The sequence below is a fragment of the Chiloscyllium plagiosum genome, unplaced genomic scaffold, assembly GCF_037043375.1.
Source record: "Chiloscyllium plagiosum isolate Xiang-an unplaced genomic scaffold, Cpla_swu_hap1 HiC_scaffold_10, whole genome shotgun sequence".
NCBI lineage: Eukaryota > Metazoa > Chordata > Chondrichthyes > Orectolobiformes > Hemiscylliidae > Chiloscyllium > Chiloscyllium plagiosum.
In genome coordinates this window covers 92,818,695-92,841,600 of record NW_028270148.1, presented here as the reverse complement: position 1 = coordinate 92,841,600, position 22,906 = coordinate 92,818,695, and the positions used below count along the sequence as shown (strand labels likewise).

At 39.3% G+C, this 22,906-nt stretch overlaps 1 protein-coding gene across 4 annotated transcripts in view; it reads right to left on the bottom strand.

The window, feature by feature from the left end:
* ninl (ninein-like) overlaps nucleotides 1–22,906 on the bottom strand; it is a 160,007-nt gene that overhangs the window by 5,948 nt on the left and 131,153 nt on the right. For 3 of the 4 annotated variants that reach the window (XM_087991556.1, XM_087991557.1, XM_087991558.1), the window contains 4 exons: nucleotides 19,467–19,751; nucleotides 7,470–7,583; nucleotides 6,374–6,520; nucleotides 4,989–5,102 (listed from right to left, as the gene is read on the bottom strand). In XM_087991556.1, coding sequence (XP_087847682.1) covers nucleotides 4,989–5,102; nucleotides 6,374–6,520; nucleotides 7,470–7,583; nucleotides 19,467–19,751 — 660 coding nt within the window. The remainder of the gene's footprint in view (nucleotides 1–4,988; nucleotides 5,103–6,373; nucleotides 6,521–7,469; nucleotides 7,584–19,466; nucleotides 19,752–22,906) is intronic. The other variant, XM_087991559.1, reaches the window with a different exon arrangement.

The window sequence follows — 22,906 nt, the reverse complement described above, 5'->3', positions numbered from 1 at the left end:
GTCCCCTTTTTGCTCTCCTGATTTTTCTCCTCAGTATCCTACTGCCTTTATACTCTTCTAGGGAGTCACTTGATCCCTGCTGTCTATACCTAATATATGCTTCCTTCTTATTCTTGACCAAAAACTCAACTTCTTTAGTCATCTTACAGCTACCGGCCTTGCCCTTCACACTATTAGGAACATACTGTCTCTGGACTCTTGTTATCTCATTTTTGAAGGCTTCCCATTTTCCAGCCATCCCTTTATCAATTTTTCACATGATACATTAATCATCTAGGTGAAGGAACTGAGGCACTCTGGCTAAGTTTGCAGACAGTACAAAGATAGATTGAGAGACAGGCAGCATTGAGGAGACAGGGAGGCTACATGAGGATTTGTTCAGGTTAGAAAAGTGGGCAAAAAAGTGGCAGATGATGTACAATGTGGGAAAGTGAGAGATCATGCACTTTAGTAGGTCGAATAAAGGCATGGACTATTTTCTAAATGGGGAAAAGATTCTGAAGTCTTAAGTGCAAAGAGACTTGGGAGTTCCACTTCAGGATTCTCTCAAGGTAAACTTGCAGGTTGACTCAGTAGTTAGGAAGGCAGTGATTGCATTTATCTTGAGAGGACTTGAATATAAAAGCAGGGATGTATTTCTGAGACTCTATAAGGCTCTGATCAGACCACGTTTGGAATAATGTGTGCGGTTTTGAGCCCTGAAGCATTTTCAGAGGAGGTTCACGAGAATAGTCCCAAGAATGAAAAGCTTAACATATGAGGAACGTTTGAGGACTCTGCATCTACACTCAATGGAGTTTAGAAGGATGAGGGGGAGCTACTTGAAACATACAGAATACTGAATGACCTGGACAGAGTAGATGTTGGGAAGCTGTTTCCATTGGTAGGACAGACTAGGAGCTGAGGACGCAGATTAGAGTAAAGTTAAGACCTTTTGGCGTGGAAATAAGGAAACGCCTCTTCAGCCAGAGTGATGAATCTATGAAATTCATTGCCACAGAAGGCTGTGGAGGCCAGGTTATTGAGTAAGTTTCAGATTGAGATAGATAGGTTCTTGAGTATCATGGGGATCAAGGGTTACAGGTAGAAAGCGGGACAATGGGGTTGACAAACTTTTCAGCCATGTTTGAATGACAGAGCGGACCCAATGGGCTGAATGACCTAATTTCTGCTCCTGTGTCTTACAGTTTTATCTGCAAATATCCACCCCCAATCAACTTTTGAAAGTTCTTGCCTAATACCATTAAAATTGGCCTTCCTCTATTTTAGAGCTTTAACTTTTAAATCATCCTCTCCTTTTCCATGACTATTTTAAAACTAATAGAAATTATGGTCACTGGCCCCAAAGTGCTCCCCCACTAACACGTCACGGCCTTATTTCCCATTAGTAGGTCAAGTAGGTACATTCACATACATTTCTGGTAGGTACATCCACATACTGAATCAGAAAACTTTCTTGTACACACTTAACAAATTCCTCTCCACCCAACCCTTAACACTATGGCAGTCCCAGTCTACATGTGTTTGTTAGATTAATCAATTTCTTCTATCACTAGATGACATTCAATTACAAGCTATGAAAGAAGTGAAAAGGAAGTTCTATTTGGAACAATTTAAAAGAAAGCACTGTCGACAAAAAATGGCTCTACTACAAACAGGATCCTTTCTGTTTCAAAGCCATCATTCATTTTCCACACCAGTAACAGCTGATAATATAGCTGTTATTGACATATACTAAAAAAGGAATGAATGGCAGCTCTGGAATAGCTTCAAGTAATGAGAAGCATTCCAAGCCTCTCACTGTTTGTATAAGCTGGAATCTCAACTCTTGTATTTAAATAGATACTGTGTCTTACATCCAGCCATCAGAAAGTTGGCAGTAAACAAACGTCAAGACATTTTCTGAGCAATCAAACATAACTTTTTGCCTAATAATAATCAAAATTCATGGATCCCAGATTTTGGAAATCACAGATAGGTTTAAAAAAAAGCCAATTTATAATCGAACAATCGTAACAGTTTTTCTTCCATGTTAGCAAATAACAAATTTACTTTACATCTTTAAAATTTTACATTGGACAATAGCATTGGCACACTGACTAACTTTTGCTATGTTCCAAGTGACCCTTGACCCCACTTGACGTGATCCACCAAGCCCAAACCAACTTGAAACGAACCCCCTTACAAAAAAAAAATCAGTAAGATCCTACTACAACTCAATTCTGAAGTTGCCCATTTCAGAAACATAATGTAGTAAAAAGGATTCCCAAGGCATGTTACAAGAGCAAAACCAAACAATCTGACCCAGCCCTAACTGAAGGCGATTAAAGAGTTAGGTTTTAAGGAGTGTCCCAAAGGAATACAAGAGGTTTACAGAGTGAAAAGAGTAATAGAGCAGAGATCTTGCAGGGTTATAGCAGTAGACCAGATTATAAACACAGGGACAAAGTCATAGACAGATTAAATGAGAGGATTAAATTTAAAAATGAGGTGTGTTGGTGGGCCAGGAGCCAACATAAATCAGTAAGCACATGAATGTTACATGACTGGGACCTGATCCAAGTTAAAATACAAGCAGCAGAAGTTTGAATGAGCTCAAGTTTATTGACAGTGGAAGATCTAATGGGATTGCTTACAACATTTTCCCACATTTCAAATAAGCAAAGTCAACTCGGTACAGCAACACATTTATAAAAAAAACAAAAGAACTGTGAATGCTGTAAATCAGAAGCAAAAATAGAGGTTGCTGGGAAAGCTCAGCAGGTCTACCAGCATCTGTGAAGAGAAATTAAGTTAACATTTCAGGTCTGGTGACCCTTCCTCAGAACTGATGATAGCTAGGAAAATGTCAGATAATATGCAGAAGATAGATTGGGGGAAGGGGTAAGGAGTAAATGATAGGTAGGGAAGAGCTCAAAGAGAGAAGAAAGGAGTCGATAACAATCTGGTTGGGAGGGTGAATAGCTGTTAATGGATACTAAGTGGCTAACAATAGGCAGTGTGTAAAGGCAGACAATGTGATAACAAGACCTAGTGTGCAGAGTTAGGGGGTTAGGACATGGGCGAGTTCAGGCCCTAAAATTACTGAACTTGATATTGAGTCCAGAGGGCTTTGGGGTCCCGAAGCAGAAAATGAGGTGTTGTTCTTAGAGCTTCGCTGGAGCAAGCCTGAGACAGAAATGCTGGCCAGGGAACAGTGTGGCATGTTAAAATGGCAGGCAATTGGAAGTTCAAGACCCTGAGGGCAAAATCAAATTTTAATTATAGAGACAAGAGAACTTGCAGTCCAAAACTGTCTGACGTGACGGCTTTGAATTGATAGAAATTGGGCAGAGTGCCATAAGTATTAGATTGGCAGAAGAGACAAGGACCCAAGAGCACAGCCTTAGAGTAAAGGGAAGACCCTTTAGAACTGAGACAAGGAGAAACTTCTTTAGCCAGATAATAGTGGATCTGTGGAATTCATTGCCACAGAAGGTTATGGTGGCCAGGTTATTGATTATATTTAAAACAGAGATAGATAGATTCTTGATTGCCAAGGGGATCAAAGGTTATGGGGAGAAAGTGGGGAAAATGGGGTTGAAAAACCTATCAGAGCTGAAAATGTGTTGCTGGAAAAGCGCAGCATGTCAGGCAGCATCCAAGGAGCAAGAGAATCGACGTTTCAGGCATGAGCCCTTTTTCCAGCAACACATTTTCAGCTCTGATCTCCAGCATCTGCAGTCCTCACTTTCTCCTTGAAAAACCTATCAGCCATGATTAAATGGCATAGTGGACTCGATGGGCCAAATGGTATAATTTCTGTTTCTATATCTTATGGTCTAAAGTTATTTACTGCGAACCAGGTGCTGATGATATTATCCAAGAATACCACAAAATATAAAGTAAATATGTTATTTGACTTCCAACTGCATGCAAACAAAACTATTAGTTAGAAAAACACAATTATATACATTCAGATAACTTGCATTCAATGGGACACACAATATCTACCATTCCATAAATGCATAGTCAGAAGTTTAGCAGCAAAGCCATGTTTAAAATGGACGCAAAGAATCTGACAACATAGCTCCCAAAAGCCACATAATTTCTCTAGATTCAACTGTAGCCAAAGCAGAAAATCAGACTATCTTAAGATTCAATCACAAATAGTCATTAAATAATTCAATGACTGTATGATTGTCATTGACTATTTCTAGTGCTAAACAGAAAAACAGGGAGGAATCCCAGAATAATTGATTTTGCTTTGTGGACTGATCAAAATTAGAAGAGATCCATCTAAACACAAATGAGAGACATCTTCAAACATCATCTCTTTCTCAAGAGGGAGGCTTCCAGGACAAGCCAGCTAAATCCTTTTGCACTGAACCAGGTTAGCAAGAGTCACAATCAGCAGTTCCATTGACGTGGAATAAAGGAGTCTTTGCTTACTCTCTGCTTAGTTCACCTATAGGAACACCTCACTGAATCTGTCTGTGTTTCAACTCCTTCACTTCAGAAAGAGCATTTTTAAGCAAGCTAGACCTGCAACAACATAGTGTTTATCTTTTGTTACTTTAACTCCTCAAATATGTACTTTTTGCTAGCTATTAGCTCCACCTCATTCACCCAAGTGGCTTTCAGAATAGAATAGCAATTTATTGTCATTTGTATTTATAAAAATACAGTGAGATGTGTATAAGTTGCCAAAATTTGGCACTACTTTGGCACCAGTTGTGCACTAAACCAACTTTTTAAACCTTGTTTAAAACACAAAACTGTGCTGCTGGTTGTTTTTAACTTGTAACATTTGGAAAATAAAAAGGGGGTTAACATTCAAGCTTATACAAATTCTCAGTTCACAAAGTACTCTGAGGAAATACCTGATGTGGTCATGACAGTTTTCCAAAGGTCCTTCAAAGAAGTGTTATTAGGGAGGTGGACTTTAAGGAGGAATTATAAAATAGGGGGCAGAGGCAAAGAGATTCATGGAAACTTCAGCAATATACCTGTTTCTGCGACTCCATCAGGTCAGCTTCCAACTTTACTTCTTTGTTTTGCAAAATCAGATATTCGTTTTTCATAGATTCCAGTTCAGTCTCCAGGATACGCACTTGGCTGAACTGCAACAATATTACAATAATGTGTGCATGATATTACATCAAAACATGTTAGATATATAGTTCAGAGAACAATATTTTAATTATTTTGATAACGTTAAATTTAGTGTTATAATTCATTGGAATTTAGAAGAATATGGGGGGGGGGGATCTTATAGAAACATATAAAATTATGAAGGGAACAGATAAGATTAACATAGAGAGGATGTTTCCACTGGTGGGTGAAACTAAGATATGATGGCATAGCCTCAAAATTAAGGGGAGCAGATTTAGGACTGAATTGAGAAGGAACTTCACCCGGAGGGTTGTGAATCTATTGAATTCCCTGCCCGGTGAAGTAGTTGATGCTACTTCAGTAAATATTTTTAAGGCTAATGTAAATTTTTTTGAACAATAAAGGAATTAAGGGTTATGGTGAGAAGGCAAGTAAGTGGAGCTGAGGCCACAAAAAGGTCAGCCATGATCTTGTTGAATGACAGAGCAGGCCCAAAGGGCCAGATGGCCTACTGCTCCTAGTTCTTCTGTTCTTATATAATAACAGATTTTGTCCTTTGAAACTTGTATATGGGGATTGTTTTTAAATCATAATATTGCACACCATTATAAATTCATGTAGCATAAACAAATGAAATGCAACTGCAGTCATACAGAAGAGAAGTCAGATTATAAGCAGTTCCAACACACCAGCTGTATTATAGATTACACTAGTCCAGCTGGAGTGAGTGAAGATACAAACAGAAAACACAAACACAAATCTATTTGTTTAATTAATATTGATGAAATTCCATGGACTTATCATTGTCCCATTTAAAAAGAGACTACTTTCCTGTAAATGCCACAATTCAATTGACTTTGCAAACTGCTTTTTAACTTTATACTATTACTTGTGCAACAAAACATTATGCTTGACTTGTAAGTAAGGGAAGATAGTGTATTTACCCAGCTCTGCATTTCTGGATGCCTCAGCTTAAAAATAAACATTTCAAAATCCTCGAACTGACTGCAAGGTTTCAGTGCGGAGCTAAATGGCTACTGTATAATTGCAGTGTCCTAATCTACACTGAAATCTAACTCAAGCTCTAGATACTTTTGAAAAAGCTACTTCTCTATGATACCCTTAATCTAAAAAAGCTTTTCACCTCCTGCAACCACTGATAATTAAAATAATCGAAAAGCTTGATTGCAACTACAGTGGTGCTAATGTCCAGAAAATAAGTTTTGTTTTATTGCTCAATATCATTTGCAGTGCTCCAATTAACAGGCACATACAATACCTTATTCTTTGCCTCTTGCAATGACTTTGTAACAGATCCAATCTCCTTTGTCAGTGACAAATTTTCTTGGTGCTTTCCTTGAAGTTCTAGCTTCAGATGGTCTCGATTAGAATGCACTTGATCCAAACCCAATTCTAGGATCTTTATCTGAATTTAAGTCAGTGTTTGGGATTAGTAATTTGCACATTTGCTATTTTCACCCACCCCGCACAGAAATAGTTATAAATTTGTTTCACTAAAATCAGCAGGAGCTAATATAGGAGCTCAAAGATTTGTTGAATTTATGAAGTGGATCTTTATTTTATGGAACCTTTGTTTGCCAGCTACATAAAGACATAATGGAGTGTTTCTGTGCAAAATGATCCCTCAAATCAGCCTTGTCTCCCCGGCTAACACAAACTGGTTTCAATCTTAAGTTAAAGCCTTGTAAGCTTCAAATGTTTGTCGGAATTCCTCCAAACAATACTCAATTATTTCCTTGCACCAAACCAGATTTGAATTTGGTCCGATTTGCATTTGTTCAATTTTGGACGGACATATATTTCTAAGTTGGATATACTTTCACCCTCTTCCGAAAATGTTGAATTTTGGTATGTTTGGAATATTTGGCTTGTAGGCCTTACATGTGAGATAAAAACAACAAGCAACAACCATTCTTTTTGAACACAAGGGATTACAGCCAAATTGGATCCTGCTCACTAAAGAGCTTTGTACACAAGCCCTACAAACAATGTTTGCGAGTGGGAGCATTGGCTGATTTTGCTTTGCATCATAAAGGATATTGTACCAACTGCACCTCCACAATGGCGATCACCTAATTTCAAAAGACTTGTGATTTAAAATGGAGATCTTAAGAACTCAAGAAGTACAAGCAGGAATAAACCATTCAGCCCCTCAAGCTTGTTCTGCCAGTCAGATCATTGTTGAACTTCTTCACATTCTTACCACAAGGATCATTGAGTTGACTAAGTCTCTAGAATGCTTAAATTAAAATATATTAGATCAGGACAACCGAGCAATGTACAGTTCAAATAATGTTCAGTTTGTACACTGTTTAACTCAATGATATACAATTTTTACTTGATAATGTCAATACCTTCTCTTTGGCCTCCTGAAGGTGTTGCAGCATTGTCATAGATTGGCTATCTAGGCTCTTTTTCTCTGCCCTTAGTACACTTGTCTCCTTAGCCAGTGAATCTAGATCTAATAACTTTGGGAGCATACAGTGAGGAAACAAAACACGAGACATATTAAACATTTAAAATAAGTGAGGCTCTTTAGAAATTCAGGGATCAGAAATATTAGTAAATACTGAAATCAATTTTAAAAAGCAAGAAGAATATTAGGAAAGAGTTTGCAAACAGAAAAGGCAGGAAAAAGTAACCAAGCTTTGCATTTGTCAGCAATTATTAAGTTCAATATGTTGTTGTAGCATGAAATTTTAAAAAGTAACCCAAGGTACTTTGAAATTCCATTGAGCTTGCTTATAATGATCCTAATGTCTCTCAACATGTCCTACACTGCAACATAAAAGTTGTAAATAACTGCTCAAAAGTTGAACCTTAAGTTGAAGCAGGTCTAATGAAAAGAGAATATATTGTTTCTCAGGACCTCTTACATCTCAAAACTTTAAAGCAAATGAAATACCATGGAGCATTCAATACACAGTTGAATTTACTTTTCTTAAATAAGAGATACATATTTCATTGGAATGGCAAGTTACACTTTAAAAGCATAAATTGACCATTTGTACATACTGGAAAGTTACAAATCAAACTTTATGAATCTCTCAATTGTGTGCAAATTGGACCTCACCTTAATATAAACAGAATTTACAGCATGGTCATAGGGCATTCATCCCAATATGTCTGTGCTAAAGTTTATGTTTCACACAAGTCTTTTCCCTTAATTCATTTTGCCCAAGCAGTCATATATGACTGAATGTAGCATAAAGTTACCCAAGCAAAATTAAGGTCAATGGGAATTAATGAGAAAACTTTCTATTCAAGGATAATGGTTATAGTTGCTGGAAGTCAGTGATCTTAATTCCAGGACATCAATGCAGGGGTTCCTCACGACAGTGTGTCAGGCACAACCATCTTCGGCTGCTTCATCAATGACTGTCCCTATATCATATAGTATGAAATGGGGATGTTTGCTGATGATCGCACAATCTTCAACTCCTCATATGCTGAAACAGTCCATAGCAAAATGCAGTGAAACCTGGGCAAGATTCAGGCTTGGGTTGACAAGTGGCAAGTAACATTCCCATTACTCAGGTACCAGACAATGACCACCTCCAATAAGAAAGGATCAAACCATCATCCCATGACATTCAGTAGTGTTGGAATCACTGAATTTTCCATTACAAACATCCTGGGGTTTACCGTTGACCAGAAACTGAACTGAACTAGGCATATAAATACCATGGCTGCAAGAGCAGGTGAGGGGCTCAGGATGCTGGAGCAAGTAATTCACCTCCTAACTCCCCAAAGCCGGTCCACCATCTACAAGGCCCAAGTCGGGAATATTATGGAATACTCTCCACTTGCCTGGATGGATGCTACTGTAACAGTACTTAAGAAGATTGACACCATCCCAAATAGCCTATCTGATTGGCACCCCATCCACCACCACTGATGCTCAGAAGCAGCAACAGGTACCATCCTCAAGATGCAGGACAGAAATTGACCAAGAGTGCTTCAGACAGCACATTCTAAACTCTCAACCATCTAAAAGGACAAGGTTAGCAGATCCATGGGAACACCATCATTCACAAGTTCTTCTCAAAGCTTCAAAGCACCCTCACTTGGAAATACACCCTTCGGTCCAACTCATCTATGCTGACCAGACAGCCTAAATAAATCTACTCCCATTTGCCAGCATTTGGCCCATATTCTTGTAAATATTTCCTATTCATATACCCATCCAGATGCCTTTTAAATATTGTAATTGTATCAGATTCCACCATTTTTTCAGGCATTTCATTCCATACATGCACCACCCCGTGTATGAAAATGTTGCCCCTTACGTCCAGTTAAGTTTTCCCCTCTCACCTTAAACCTAAGCTCTCTAGTTTTGGATTCTGCTACCATGGGGAAAACCACTTGGACTCTGACGCTCCAGGAAAAACATCCCCAGTCTATTCAGCCTCTCCCTATAGCTCAAACCCTCCAACCCTGGCAACATGTTTGTAAATCTTTTCTGAACCCTTTCAAGTTTCACAACATTCTTCCTATAGCAGGGAGACCAGAATTACATGCAATATTCCAAAAGTGGCCTAACCAATGTCCTGTGCAGCCACAACATGACCTCCCAACTACTTTACTCTATGCACTGACCAGCAAAGGCAAGCTTACTCAACGCCTTCTTCACCATCCTGTCTACCTGCAACTCAAGAAACTATGAACCTACACTCCAAGGTCTCTCTGTTAAGCAACACTCCCCAGAACTTTCATTACTTCTTCAAAAACTCAATCAGGTTAGTGAGACACTATTTCCCACACAAAAAGCCATGTTGCCTATCCCTAATTAGTCCTTGCCTTTCCAAATAGATGTAAATCCTGTCCCTCAGGATTCCCTCAAAAAACATGCCCAAACTGATAGGAGAAAGTGAGGACTGCTGGAGATCAGAGCTGAAAATGTGTTGCTGGAAAAGCGCAGCAGGTCAGGCAGCATCGAAGGAGCAGGAGAATCGACGTTTCGGGCATGGCTCATGCCCGAAACATCGATTCTCCTGCTCCTTGGATGCTGCCCGACCTGCTGCGCTTTTCCAGCAACACATTTTCATGCCCAAACTGATGTCAGGCTAACTGGTCTGTAGTTCCCTATAGCTCAAATCCTCCAACCCTGGTCTGTTTTTCCTTACCACCTTTTTGAAATAGTGGCACTATGTTAGCCAATCTCCAGTCTTCCGGTACCTCTCCTGTAGCTATCAACGATATAAATATCTTAGCAAAGGACCCATCAATCACTTCCCTAGCCTCTCACAGAGTTCTAGGGTACACATGATTAGATCCTCGGCATTTATTCACCTGTTCGTGTTTAAAGCATCCAGCACTTCCTTCTCTGTAATATGGACATTTTCAAAATATTGCTATTTATTTTGCTATGTCCTCTTATCTTCCATATACTACTTCACAATAAACATTGATACAAAATACTTGTTTAGTATCTCCCCCATCTCCTGCAGTTCCACACAAAGGAGGGCTTGTTGATCTTTAAGGGGCCCTATTCTCTCCCTAGTTACTCTTTAGTCCTTAATGTATTTGTGGAATCTCCTTGGATTCTCCATAACCCTACCTGCCAAAAGCATCTCATGTCCCCTTTTTGCTCTCCTGATTTTTCTCCTCAGTATCCTACTGTCTTTATACTCTTCTAGGGAGTCACTTGATCCCTGCTGTCTATACCTAATATATGCTTCCTTCTTATTCTTGACCAAAAACACAACTTCTCTAGTCATCCTACAGCTACTTTTCAAGTTTCACAATCTCCTTCCTATAGCAGGGAGACCTGAATTGCATGCAGTATTCCAAAAGTGGCCCAAACAACATCCTGTACAGCCGCAACATGACCTCCCAACTCCTATAACAATGCCCTGACCAACAAAGGCAACCATACCAAATGCCTTCTTCCCTATCCTACCTTCCTGCGATGCCACTTCCAAGGAACAATGAACCTGCACTCCAAAATCTCTTTGTTCAGCAACATACCCTCATCAAACCTCTTCATTACTTCTTCAAAAAACTTGTCCTTCTCTCATCCTATGTCATTAGTTTTCCAATGTGTACAATGACTACCTGCTATCCATCTCTCCTTTCAGGATATTCTGCACCCCCACCAAGACATCCCTGATCCTGGCACCAGGGAAGCAACACACACATCTCATTGTCAGCCACAGAAACCTTTATCTGTGCCTCTGATTAAAGAGTCCCTTATCATAATGAATTGCTTGGAACCTGATGTACTCCTCATTATATTTTTACCAGTCTTGGTACCAGAAACCTGGTTGTCAGTGCTACATAGCCCCGAGAGTCCTACATTTTCCAAAACAGCATACTTGTTTGACATGGAGAGACAGGAGACTCCTGCATGACCTGACCACTCCTCTTACAAGCTACCTACCTGTCTGTATCTGCGGTTTGTCTCCCTTCCTGAACTGCCATCATCACTCCCAGACTCCTGTAAATCCCTCATTGCCTGTAACTGCTGCTCCAACCGATCTATGCGATAGATAGGATTCGCAACCAAAAACACTTCCTACAAACATAATCATCAGTAACACAGAAACTCTCGCGAACCTTCCACATCTGACAGGAAGAGCACATCATTTTACTGAAGGCCATCTTTGCACCTTAACAACCTACAGACCTAGAAAATAACAGAGTCTTACTGCTTCAAAATCATTGCTTCAGGATAACTTAATATCTATGTTTTATACTTTGAAAGTTTAATCAGGAGACAGATCTCAATTAAACATATAATCTAATAAAAACATTACTACTTACCACTGTAGACTTACAAGAAAATACACTGAGGTTACAATTTAAAAATAACCCACTTAGCTGCTCTCATGCTGTGAGCTCCCACACAGGTTTCTGGAAGGTTAGCTGTGAATTTCACTGTTTGTTTACTTAGAAGAACTCCAATGTCCAGAAATTCTTGAAACTAAAACAACTGAGGCAGTCACTGCTTGGTCACACAGCTATACAGGTTCACTACTGGGTCACATGGCCGTGCAGGTTTACTTCTCTGTTTTATTGCCCCTCATGTGGTGTCTGCTTTCTACCTCCTTTTTTAAAAAATGTTATTGTTTTAAGATTTTGATTCAAAGTTTATAACAGCCTATAAAACCGTAATTCCTGCTCCAAACCTTGAGGAAATCAGCTCCAACAACTGAAAATGCTTAAAAAAAAGCAGCTCTTAAGCCATAATTTTATTCCTGTCCCCCATCTTGGATTACTCAAAATTGGAACTATAATTGCTGCACCTTCAAAGTTGCTGGATCAAAATCCTAGAACTCACTCCCCAGGGGCATTGTTGGTATACCTATGTAAAACAGACCATAGCAGTTTAATAAGGCAGCTTACCACTACTTTCTCAAAGGCAATAAGTGCTGGTGTGGTCAGCCAAGTGCATATTCCCTGAATGAGTTAGAAAAACTTCTATTCCTTTTTCCCTCATGCTTATCTGGCTTTCCCTGGAGTTATTTCATTTAACCACTTCATATGGTACGTGTTCCACATTCTCACCCCACCCTGGATAAATAGGATGTTATTAAGCTGACAAGGGTGCAAAAAAGATTTACATTATGTTACCAAGTCTGGAAGGCTTGTGTTATAAGGAATAGCTAGATAAGCTGAGGCTATTTTCCCTGGATGTAGGATGCTAAGGGATGACTTTATAGAGGTTTATAAAATCATGTGGTCCACAGATAAGGTGAATAGCCAAGTTCTTTTCCCCAGATTAGGGAGTCCAAACTAGAGGTCATAGGTTTAAAGTGAGAGGGGAAAGATTTAAAAGGGACCTGAGGGGCAACTTTTTCCCACATAGAGGGTGATGCATATATGGAATATGCTGCCAAAGAAAGTTGATAGAGACAAGTACAAATACAAGATTTAAATGACATTTGGACAGGTACATGGATAGGAAAGGTGTAGAGAAATATGGGCCAAATTCAGGCAAATGGGACTAGTTCGGTTTAGGAAACCTAGTCAGCATGGACAAGTTGGGCCAAAGGTCCTGTTTCTGTGCTGCATAACTTTATGACTCTAATTCCTTATTGGCTTTAATAGTGATCATTCTATATTTATGACCCATAGTTTTGGACTCCCTCAAAAGTGGGAAAACTTGAACTACATCTATCCTATAAAATCCTTCATAGTTTTAACTGTCTCAACTCAATCTGAATTCACCTTTATTATCGCAGAGAGTAGATAGAATCAGATTCAAAATGTCTCTTATTTGCACATTTACTTCTTCAAAGCCAAATTTGGAAAACAGTTTTGTCTCTCAGTTGCCACTACAGATGTTAGAGAAGTACATTTCAAGAGAGAAATGTTTTAATTGTAAGACAAATGTAGAACGGATTCTTTCACTGAACAAGGCCTCAACTGACAGAGTTTGTTCCAGAGAGTTAGGGCTGCTGTATGGAAGCAATCAAATGATGCCCCATATTGGGAGCATAATATTACCGAACTCACCCTTTAACTGGAAGCTAGGAGGCTTCCCCTCTCCCCCACAAAATCTACTATTCTGAGGAACCTACCTTTAATAAAAATTTATTCAACTAAGGTACAGAAGCCTGAACACACGCACCAGCCAGTTTCGAATCAGTTTCTAACCTACTGTTGTTAAAGTACTGAATGGACTCACAAACTCTTAGCATTTGCCTAAACCTGTGTTTTGGTTTTTGCCGCTGTTTACCTATTATTTATGTATCCATGCTATTTAACTACGTGATCTGCCTGTATTGCTCGCAAGACAAGGCTTTTCACTGTGCCTCTGTACATGTGACAATAAATTCAATTCAATCATAGCTGCTGGATCTGCCTTCTACTGTAAATAAGAAGTAATAAGCAACTCCAGTAAAGGGCCCCAATGATATACAACAAAGACTAACTGGGACTTATTGTTGAAATAATATTTTATCTCATCGGTACTTATGTTACCCTTGATATTTGCAATTACTTATTAATAACTTTATCCTCAAGGAATCTTCAGTGAATAACTTGTAAATAAATTAACCTTGACATTGCTTAAAAACCTTGACTGTTGGTCTGCCATAATGTTGATCATAATGAATGGAAAGGGGCCTACACAAGCTACAGAAATCCAGAGGTCACTGACCAGGTAATGGATATGACTGTTGGCTGGGACTTGAGGGAGAAGGCAAATGAAATTGTTTCTGTTTTACTAACTTACGTGTTAACTTATTGGCACCGGTCATGAATGGCTTGACATTCAAAACTAACCAAGTTCTCCTATCTCAAACAATTTGCAAGGAGGCATTGTTAGGCAAGAAACTAAATAACATTGGCAATAGGAAAATTTGGACAAAATCTCACTGCAATAGGAGAATAAAATATGAAGACAAAGATGACAAAATATAATAATAATAATAATAATAATAATAATAAGGAGTTGTGTGAAATGGATATAAATTTAATGACTATATTACTGAACTAGGATTCCGGGGGACTAGACTAATGGAAGGCGGCTAGGAATTTTTATCCAATCTTCTTTTAAGAAAGTGATCATTAATATAACCTTGTCATAAATTGTTGTGAAAACCGATCTTCACTGAGGCTCTTTACTAAGGAAATGTGCCTTCCTTATCCATTGTAGCCTACATGTGACTCCAGTCCTACATACAATACAATACAGTATAGGAACAAGCCCTTCAGCCCACCAAACATGTGCCAATTCCTATTCCTATTCCTTCTTTTGACCGGCTACATCAACTAAGATGACAGCTAAATACCCTCATAAATGATCATGTTGTTTCGTAGTCATCGTTTGAGAAGGTGACCCACTATCACCTTCTCAGATAACTGCAGATAGGTAATAAATGCCCACCTTGTCAATCATGCCTAACTACTAATAAACATGTTACTTATCACTTGGTATCAACCAATTGGTCTCTTAATCCACAAGAATTGTCAGAAACAGGTATGATCTTAATATTAAGAGGAGATATTATCTCAGGACCACAGATTTTGCTGGTTTTAAGTACAGAAAGTTTGGTTCTGAGATAGTCATTTTTCACTAAGTCTTAGCCTTTAAAACCACAATGTAAGTGCATGTGGAATTCCCAGCAAGCTGAGCAAGAAACTCAAACAGAGGTACATTTCAGTGTATGTTTGAAAATCGATTAGCAGTTAATGAAATACAATCACTATTTCCTTAAATACATTATTGCAAAAGGGACACTTAGCAGAGAAATGAAAAGGGAACAAATCATACTATTGCACATTTGTAACTATAAAATTAGATACACATCTCACTAATATTCTCAGGTGGTGCTCATTCTTAGTTGCCCCCAAGGAAATGGAAATCTAATTGGTGGGAGTTGGTAGGCTATTTCAGGAGGTCATTAAGAGTTAAGCAAGTTGGTGCAGGGTTGGAGTTGCACGTAAACAAGATCAGGTAAGGACGACGGTGTTTTTTCTACAACGGCTATGAGTAAATTAGTTGGGTCTTTCTTTTACAAAAACCTAACAGTTTCATGTCTCTTTTACTGATACCAGAACTTTACTTCTGGAATTTTAGAACAGAACTAAAAATCTTAAACTATTACGATATACAACTGAGGTCACATCTGTGGCTTATTTGTCCAAATCTTCTACATCATTGTTACTAGACCACCTACACATCTGCATGTTAACAGACTATATAGTGACAAGAGGAGAAGTAATGTTAAGGAATGGGCTGCAAAAAGTAGACACAAAATCCCACCTGCTCCACAGTGACAAAGGGGACAGTTTGGGGATGAGTGAAGGAAAGAGTTATAGTGAGTTGGTGTGTCCCCTAAGCATTTCACTAAAAGTAACATCCCTCATCAAACCAGATACTACACAAAGCCAAATATGCAAAAATAACATCCTAAGGAACTTAATGGAAATTTCTTGCAATTATAGGCATTGTAAAAGCAAATATCAGTGAATCATACAATGAAACTGTTGTAAAAGGCTAAAAAAAGGACATTTCAATAGAATTCAGTAGTAACTAATTAAGTAACAAAAAGAATGAATTTGCATTTTATGGCAGCCTTCATGACTTTAGGCTGTTGCAAGATGCTTTACAGTAAGAAATAATTTAAAAATATATTCACTCTTGTAACGTAAGGTAACATGGCAGCAATTAAGACACTGCAAGGATCTATAAACACAGGTCTAATGACCCGATAATTTGTTTTAGTGGCAATGGCTGAAAAGTAGAACATACAACATAGAACAATACAGCGCAGAACAGGCCCTTCGGACCTCGATGTTGCGCCGACCCATGAACTATTCTCAGCTCGTCCCCCTACACTATCCCAAAATCATCCATGTGCTTATCTAAGGATTGTTTAAATCTCCCTAATGTGGCTGAGTCGACTACATTAGCAGGTAGGGCATTCCACGCCCTTACCACTTTGTATAAAGAGCCTGCCTCTGACATCTGTCTTAAATCTATCACCCCTCAATTTGTAGTTATGCCCCCTCGTACACGCTGACGTCATCATCCTAGGAAAATGACTTTCACTGTCTACCCTATTTAATCCTCTGATCATCTTGTATGTCTCTATCAAATCCCCTCTTAGCCTTCTTCTTGCTAATGAGAACAGGTTCAAGTCTCTCCGCCTTTCCTCATAAGACCTTCCCTCCAGACCAGGCAACATCCTGGTAAATCTCCTCTGCACCTTTTCCAATGCTTTCACATCCTTCCCGAAATACAGGGACCAGAACTGTATACAATATTCCAAGTGTCGCCGCACCAGCGTTTTGTATAGTTGCAGCATGATATTGCTGCTCCAGAACTCAATCCCTTTACGAATGAAACCTAACACACCGTATGCCTTCTTAACAGCATTATCCACGTGGGTGGCAACTTTCAGGGATCTATGTACATGGACTCCAAGATACTCACTGCCTTCTTTCAGAAAGCCAGTTTCTAATCCAAACTGCTAAATCACCCTCAATTCCATGCCTCTGCATCTTCTCCAACAGCCTACCATGTGGAACCTTATCAAAGGCTTTACTGAAGTCCATGTATACCACATCAACCTACCCTCATCTACATGCTTGGTTACCTTCTCAAAAAGCTCAATGAGGTTTGTGAGACACGACCTGCCCTTGTCGAAACCATGTTGACTATCTGAAATCAAATTGTTGCTTGCTAAATGATTATAAATCTTATCTCTCATAATCCTTTCCAAAACCTTTCCGACAACAGAAGTAAGGCTCACTGGTCTATAATTACCTGGGTCATCTCTGCTGCCCTTCTTGAACAAGGGCACAATATTTGCAATCCTGCAGTCCTCTGGTACCAAACATGTAGACAATGACGACTCAAATATCAAAGCCAAAGGCTCTGCTATCTCGTCCCTAGCTTCCCAGAGAATTCTCTGATAAATCCCATCCGGCCCAGGGGACTTGTCTACTTTCACTCCTTCTAGAATTGATAGCACCTATTCGTAACTAACCTCGATCCTTTCTAGTCTAAAATCTCATACTTCATTCTTCTCCTCTACAATATTCTTTTCGTGAGTGAAAACCGATGAGAAATGTTCGTATGGCACCTCTCCGATCTCCACAGGGTCCACACTCAACTTCCCACTTCTGTCTTTGATTGGCCCTATTCCTACCCTTGTCATCCTTTTATTCCCCACATATCTATAGAAAGCTTTAGGGTTGGCTAAAGACTGCTTGTGTCCTCTCTTTGCTCTTCTTAACACTCTCTTTAAATCCTTCCTAATTGATCTGTAACTCTCCATCGCCTCATCTGAACCATTTTGCCTCATCAACACATAAGCCTCCTTCTTCTTCGTAACAAGAGATGCAATTTTTGTTGTAAACCATGGTTCCCTTACCTTATAATTTCCTCCCTGCCTGACAGGACATGCAATATCTGTTCCTTAAAATAGCTCCACATTTCCATTGTCTGTATCCCCTGCATTTTGCTACCCCATTCTATGCATCCTAATTCTTGCCTAATCACATTATAATTGCCCTTGCTATCGATAACTCGACCTGTGGCACGTACCTATCCCTTTCCATCGCTAAACTAAACATAACTGAATTATGGACACTCTCTCCAAAGTGCTCATCTACAACTAAATCAAACACCTGGCCTGGTTCATTACCAAGCACCAGATCCAGTGTGGCCTCCCTTCTTGTCGGCCCTTCGACATACTGTGTCAGGAAACCCTCTTCTACATATTGGACAAAAACTGATCCATCTGACATACTGGAGTTATAGCATTTCCAGTCAATGTTGGGGAAGTTAAAGTCCCCATAATGACCACCCTGTTCCTTTCACTCCTACCCAGAATGATTTTGCCAATCCTCTCTTCCACCTCCCTGGAACTTTGCGGAGGCCTATAAAAAACTCCAAGCAGTGTGACCTCTCCTCTCCTGTTTCTAAATAAATAGTGGTCAGTTGAAATCCTCACCTCTTTTACAAATTAGTGGAATCTCTTACACTCGCCTTACAGAGGCCTTAGTGTAATGTCTCAATCACTAGGATGAGTTTGTTGATATCAGTATATTTGCACTGTGTGTACATACAAACAGTTTTGCAGAAATGTGGCTTGGGGAGGGCGAGATCAGGATCCTGGAAAGGGAAGACTGGGGGGAGGTGTGCACATGTGTGTGCGTCTGTGCATGTCCCCATCTGGGTAGGGTGGGGGTCATGGGAGGTGCGGAAGAAGGGAGACCAACGGAAGGAGAGAGGATCTCCTGGCCCACTTTGTTGCAGCACCTACCCCACCCCTCCAACCCCCAGGTCCTGGGCCCACTTCCCTCTGGGATTTGAAACTATGAGTGATCCCAAATTGTAAACCAGTTGTGGTTGCATTTAGATAATCAGATATAAATTTTTATATATTTTTTAACCCTTTAAAAATGGTGAAAACAGAGGTCCCTGCGGTGGGAGGATCCAGATTAATTTCAGCATTGGCCAAGGCCTTGTCCCCACTTTCACATTGGTCTGGAGTCTTGTCGCAGCATGCACAACGTGGATTTATGCACACCATAAATTATTCTTAACTTATTAAAAAACTAAGGATTCAAGTCCCATTTCAGATTCTTGAGCACACAATCTAGATTAGCTGACCTCTCAGTGTAGTATGGAAGAAGTTTTGTCTTTCTCAGTTGTTCTAGTCAACATTTATCACCTAATTTACTTTAACTAAAAGCCTATGGCCTGGCCATGTAATTCAATTAGATTTATGGGATTGCTGTGTGCAAACTCCTCCATGTTAGAATGGTGACTGCTAAGTACTTAATTAGCTTTACAGCACTTTGGGACGTTGTATAGAGCTTTCACAATCTCACAAAGTTCCATCTTATCTCAAAAGACCCATAAGGAACAAAGAAGAAACATATCATACCTTTTTCTTAGTTGCCTGCAGTTCCTGTTGCATGAGCTCTTTCTCTTTTTCCCATATAGATTGCTGTTGAAAATGCTCCTTCTCCAATTTGCTGGAAGTCTTCTGCAGTTGTCTGGTAACACTGACCACCTCTTCCTTCTGCTGGGAGAGTTCAGCTAGTCTTGTACTGAGCATCTGAATACTCTGCTGATTAGCTTCTACCTTGGCACTGAATAGTGAGTTCTGATTGCTGAGCTGTACATTCTTGCTATTGAGCTGGGCAATTTCAGCCACATACTGTTTGTTCTAGACAAGATTGATTCAACAGAACAGGCAATATTTATCTCACATTACAATAGCAGATTTTAGCACACTGTATTCTTTGAACATCTAGATAAAGAGAGAATAGCTAATACCTATATGTGTAAAACCATCAAAAAACATTCAATACACAGAAATGGATAAAGTAAACCAAACTGGTGGTATGCTTGTTGCAATTTTTAGTATAATTTCCAGTATTTATAGTCAGCAATGTGGTGCAAGATTTTAATCCAGTGGAAGTGAAAGAAGGGTGCTCTCTCTGCAAGTCAGGATATGACTTGGAAGGGGACTTGTAAGTGATGGCAGGCTTATATGCCTGCTGTTCCTATTCTTCTAAGCCATAGGAATTGTTGGTGCTGTCAAAGAAACCTGATGTGTTTCTCAATCCTGTTACAACATGGGGTAAGCCCCCCTCTGCTAATTTAAACCAGCAACACAGAAAAGATTTACTCCGTGCAGTCATCTGTGAAAATTTGAGAGGCAAAAACTATCCCAAAAATCAGTATTTAAAGTAAAAATTAACAACTTTATTTTAAGTCTAATAGAGAAAAATAATTAACAATTATTTACAACTTACTTATCTAAACCTATCTTTTACCATTCTACCTCCCCCCCCCTCCCTCCGCAGTACTGGTCTGATAAAACTCCTGATTAAGATTTACAGAAAAATTCAAAATTTCAAAACCAGCCAGCTGTCGAATCTTCTCTTTGGGATCGATTTTTTTTTCAATGCAAACTCCTTCTCCAGACAGGTACCTCTTGGAGAGTTCTTACTAGCAGCCTACATCTGTTGGTCTCTTGGCAGTTCTCCCCCAACTGTTCAATTTTTTTCCAGTTTTATACTCCCAAAGCATTGGATCGTTTCATTGGTTTTAATACTGTCAAAATACTAAACTCAAACTTGATTGGAGTTTGGTATCTTTGTTCATAATTCTAACTGATTGGCCGAATTTGAATTTGTTTTTGTCTCATAGCAACCCAGCCAGTGCTAGCTGTTCTGACCAAGCATTACATTGTTACATTGTTCTGGGCTCTCTGTGCTTCTCTAAGTCCTTGCTAGCTTTCAACTCTCTTAAAGGTACAATACCCCTTATACCTTGTTTCATTATTTACCATCATTCACATCTGGATATGGCAGGAGTGCAAAGATCTGATCTTATCTGTTAATTGTGCGATCACTTAGCTCTGTTGATCATATACTGCTTCTGCTGTTTAGCACACTTGTAGTCTTATGTTACAGCTTCATCTGAATGGCTCTTTGCTTTTAGGGATGTGACTGAGGTTAGCATGTGCGACCTTCCTTCTCAACCTCTCCCCTCACCCAAGGTCTGATGAGCCTCATGTTGAGCATCATCCACCTGATGAGAGAGTTATCCTATGGTCTGGTAGGACTATGGCAACTTTGCCTTTACTTTAACCCTTGATATTGCTGTTGGCAAGTTCTCTTGCACTGTCATTTGAACCAAGGTTGTTTCCTTGCCTTGACAGTAATGGGAAGTGATAGAAATGCCAGTCAACAAATGTGATAGCAGCATTATATTCAGGCATAATCTATGCCTTGTGGATGCCTAGATCTGTTTGGAATCTACCCTGCTTAACACAGTGTTAGCACCACACAACACAAAAGGGTGTCCTCAATGTGAAGAAAGGCTTTGCCTCCATAAAGAGGCACTCCAATTAATACTACCATGGACAACTGCATCTTCAATTCAATTTCTAATCCTAGTGCCCTTTAGAAGTGGGCATTCAACATGAAACAATGCTGAATCATCAGCAGAGGGAGGGCAGTAGCTGTTAACGAGTAGACAATTGTTTTGCCTGTTTTCGATCCCTAGAGAGGGAAACACTCCAAGTCACAGTATTAACGGTCATGAACAACTAAAGAGATAAGGGAATGAAAAATACTAAAAGAAAGGGCTTACAAAAAACAGCACAGATTAGACTGAATAGGAAAGCTACAAAGACTAGCAAAGGGTTATAAAATAACTTATAAAAACTACTAAAAGGGATTATGATGGGTAGGTCATGCCCAACAAACCTTACTGAATGTTTTGAAGAGATTAAGACAGTGGATGTTATTTATATGAACTTCCAGAAGGCATTTGATAAAATACTTTATAAGAGATTGTTAATTAAGGTAGAAACCCACAGAATTGAAGGCAAATTAATAATTGGTTCAGAGGCAGGCAACAGAAAGTACAGATAATGGGTAGGTAATGGCAGGATGTGGCCAGTGGTATCCAATAAGGGTATGTGTTAGGGCCCAGCTTATTCACATTATTTATTAACCACTGGATAATGGCATAGAAAGTCATATATTCAAATTTGCTGATGACACAAAGTTATGCGGCATTGTGGACATTGCAGATGATAGGATAAAAATACAAAGGATATTGATAGACGAGTTAATTGGCAAAACCGTGACCGACAGAGTTCAATGTAAATGAGTGAGAGATAGATCAGGGTACTCTCTAGATCGTATGAAGTTAAATACAGTAGTTGGCCAAAGAGACCTTGAGGTACACGTGCACAGATCTTTAAAATGTCATGAAGAAGTGCAGAAAATAATTAAGACAGCTAATTAAATGCAGAAATTATGAAAATACTATGAACAGATCTGGACACCACACCTTAGGAAAGATATATTGGCCTTGGAGAGAATACAACAGAGGTTTAGAAGAATGATACCTGGACTTCAAGGGTTGGGAGGAGAAATTATACAAATTAGGCTTCTTTTAATTTAGAAGGTTAAGGGGTAATCCGATGGAAGTCTTCATGATATTAACAGGAAAAGACAACTATTTTCACTGGTTAGGGATTCTCAAAACAGGAGCATAGTATGAGAATTAGGGCCAGACCATTCAGGATAGATGTTCAGAAGCACTCCTGCACACAGAGGGTGGTAGACGTTTGGAACTCTCTTCAACAAATGACACTTGATGCAGGATAGTTGTTAACTTTTAATCTGAGATAGATAAATTTTTGTTAAGCAGAGGTTTTAAGGGAATGGCCCAAAGGCAAGTATATGGAATTATGCCAAAGTTCAGCCATGATTTCATTGATTGGTGAAACTTACCCAATGGGTTCGATGGCATACTCCTGTTCCTATCAGACATAAGACTGCATGGGGTCCAAAGACG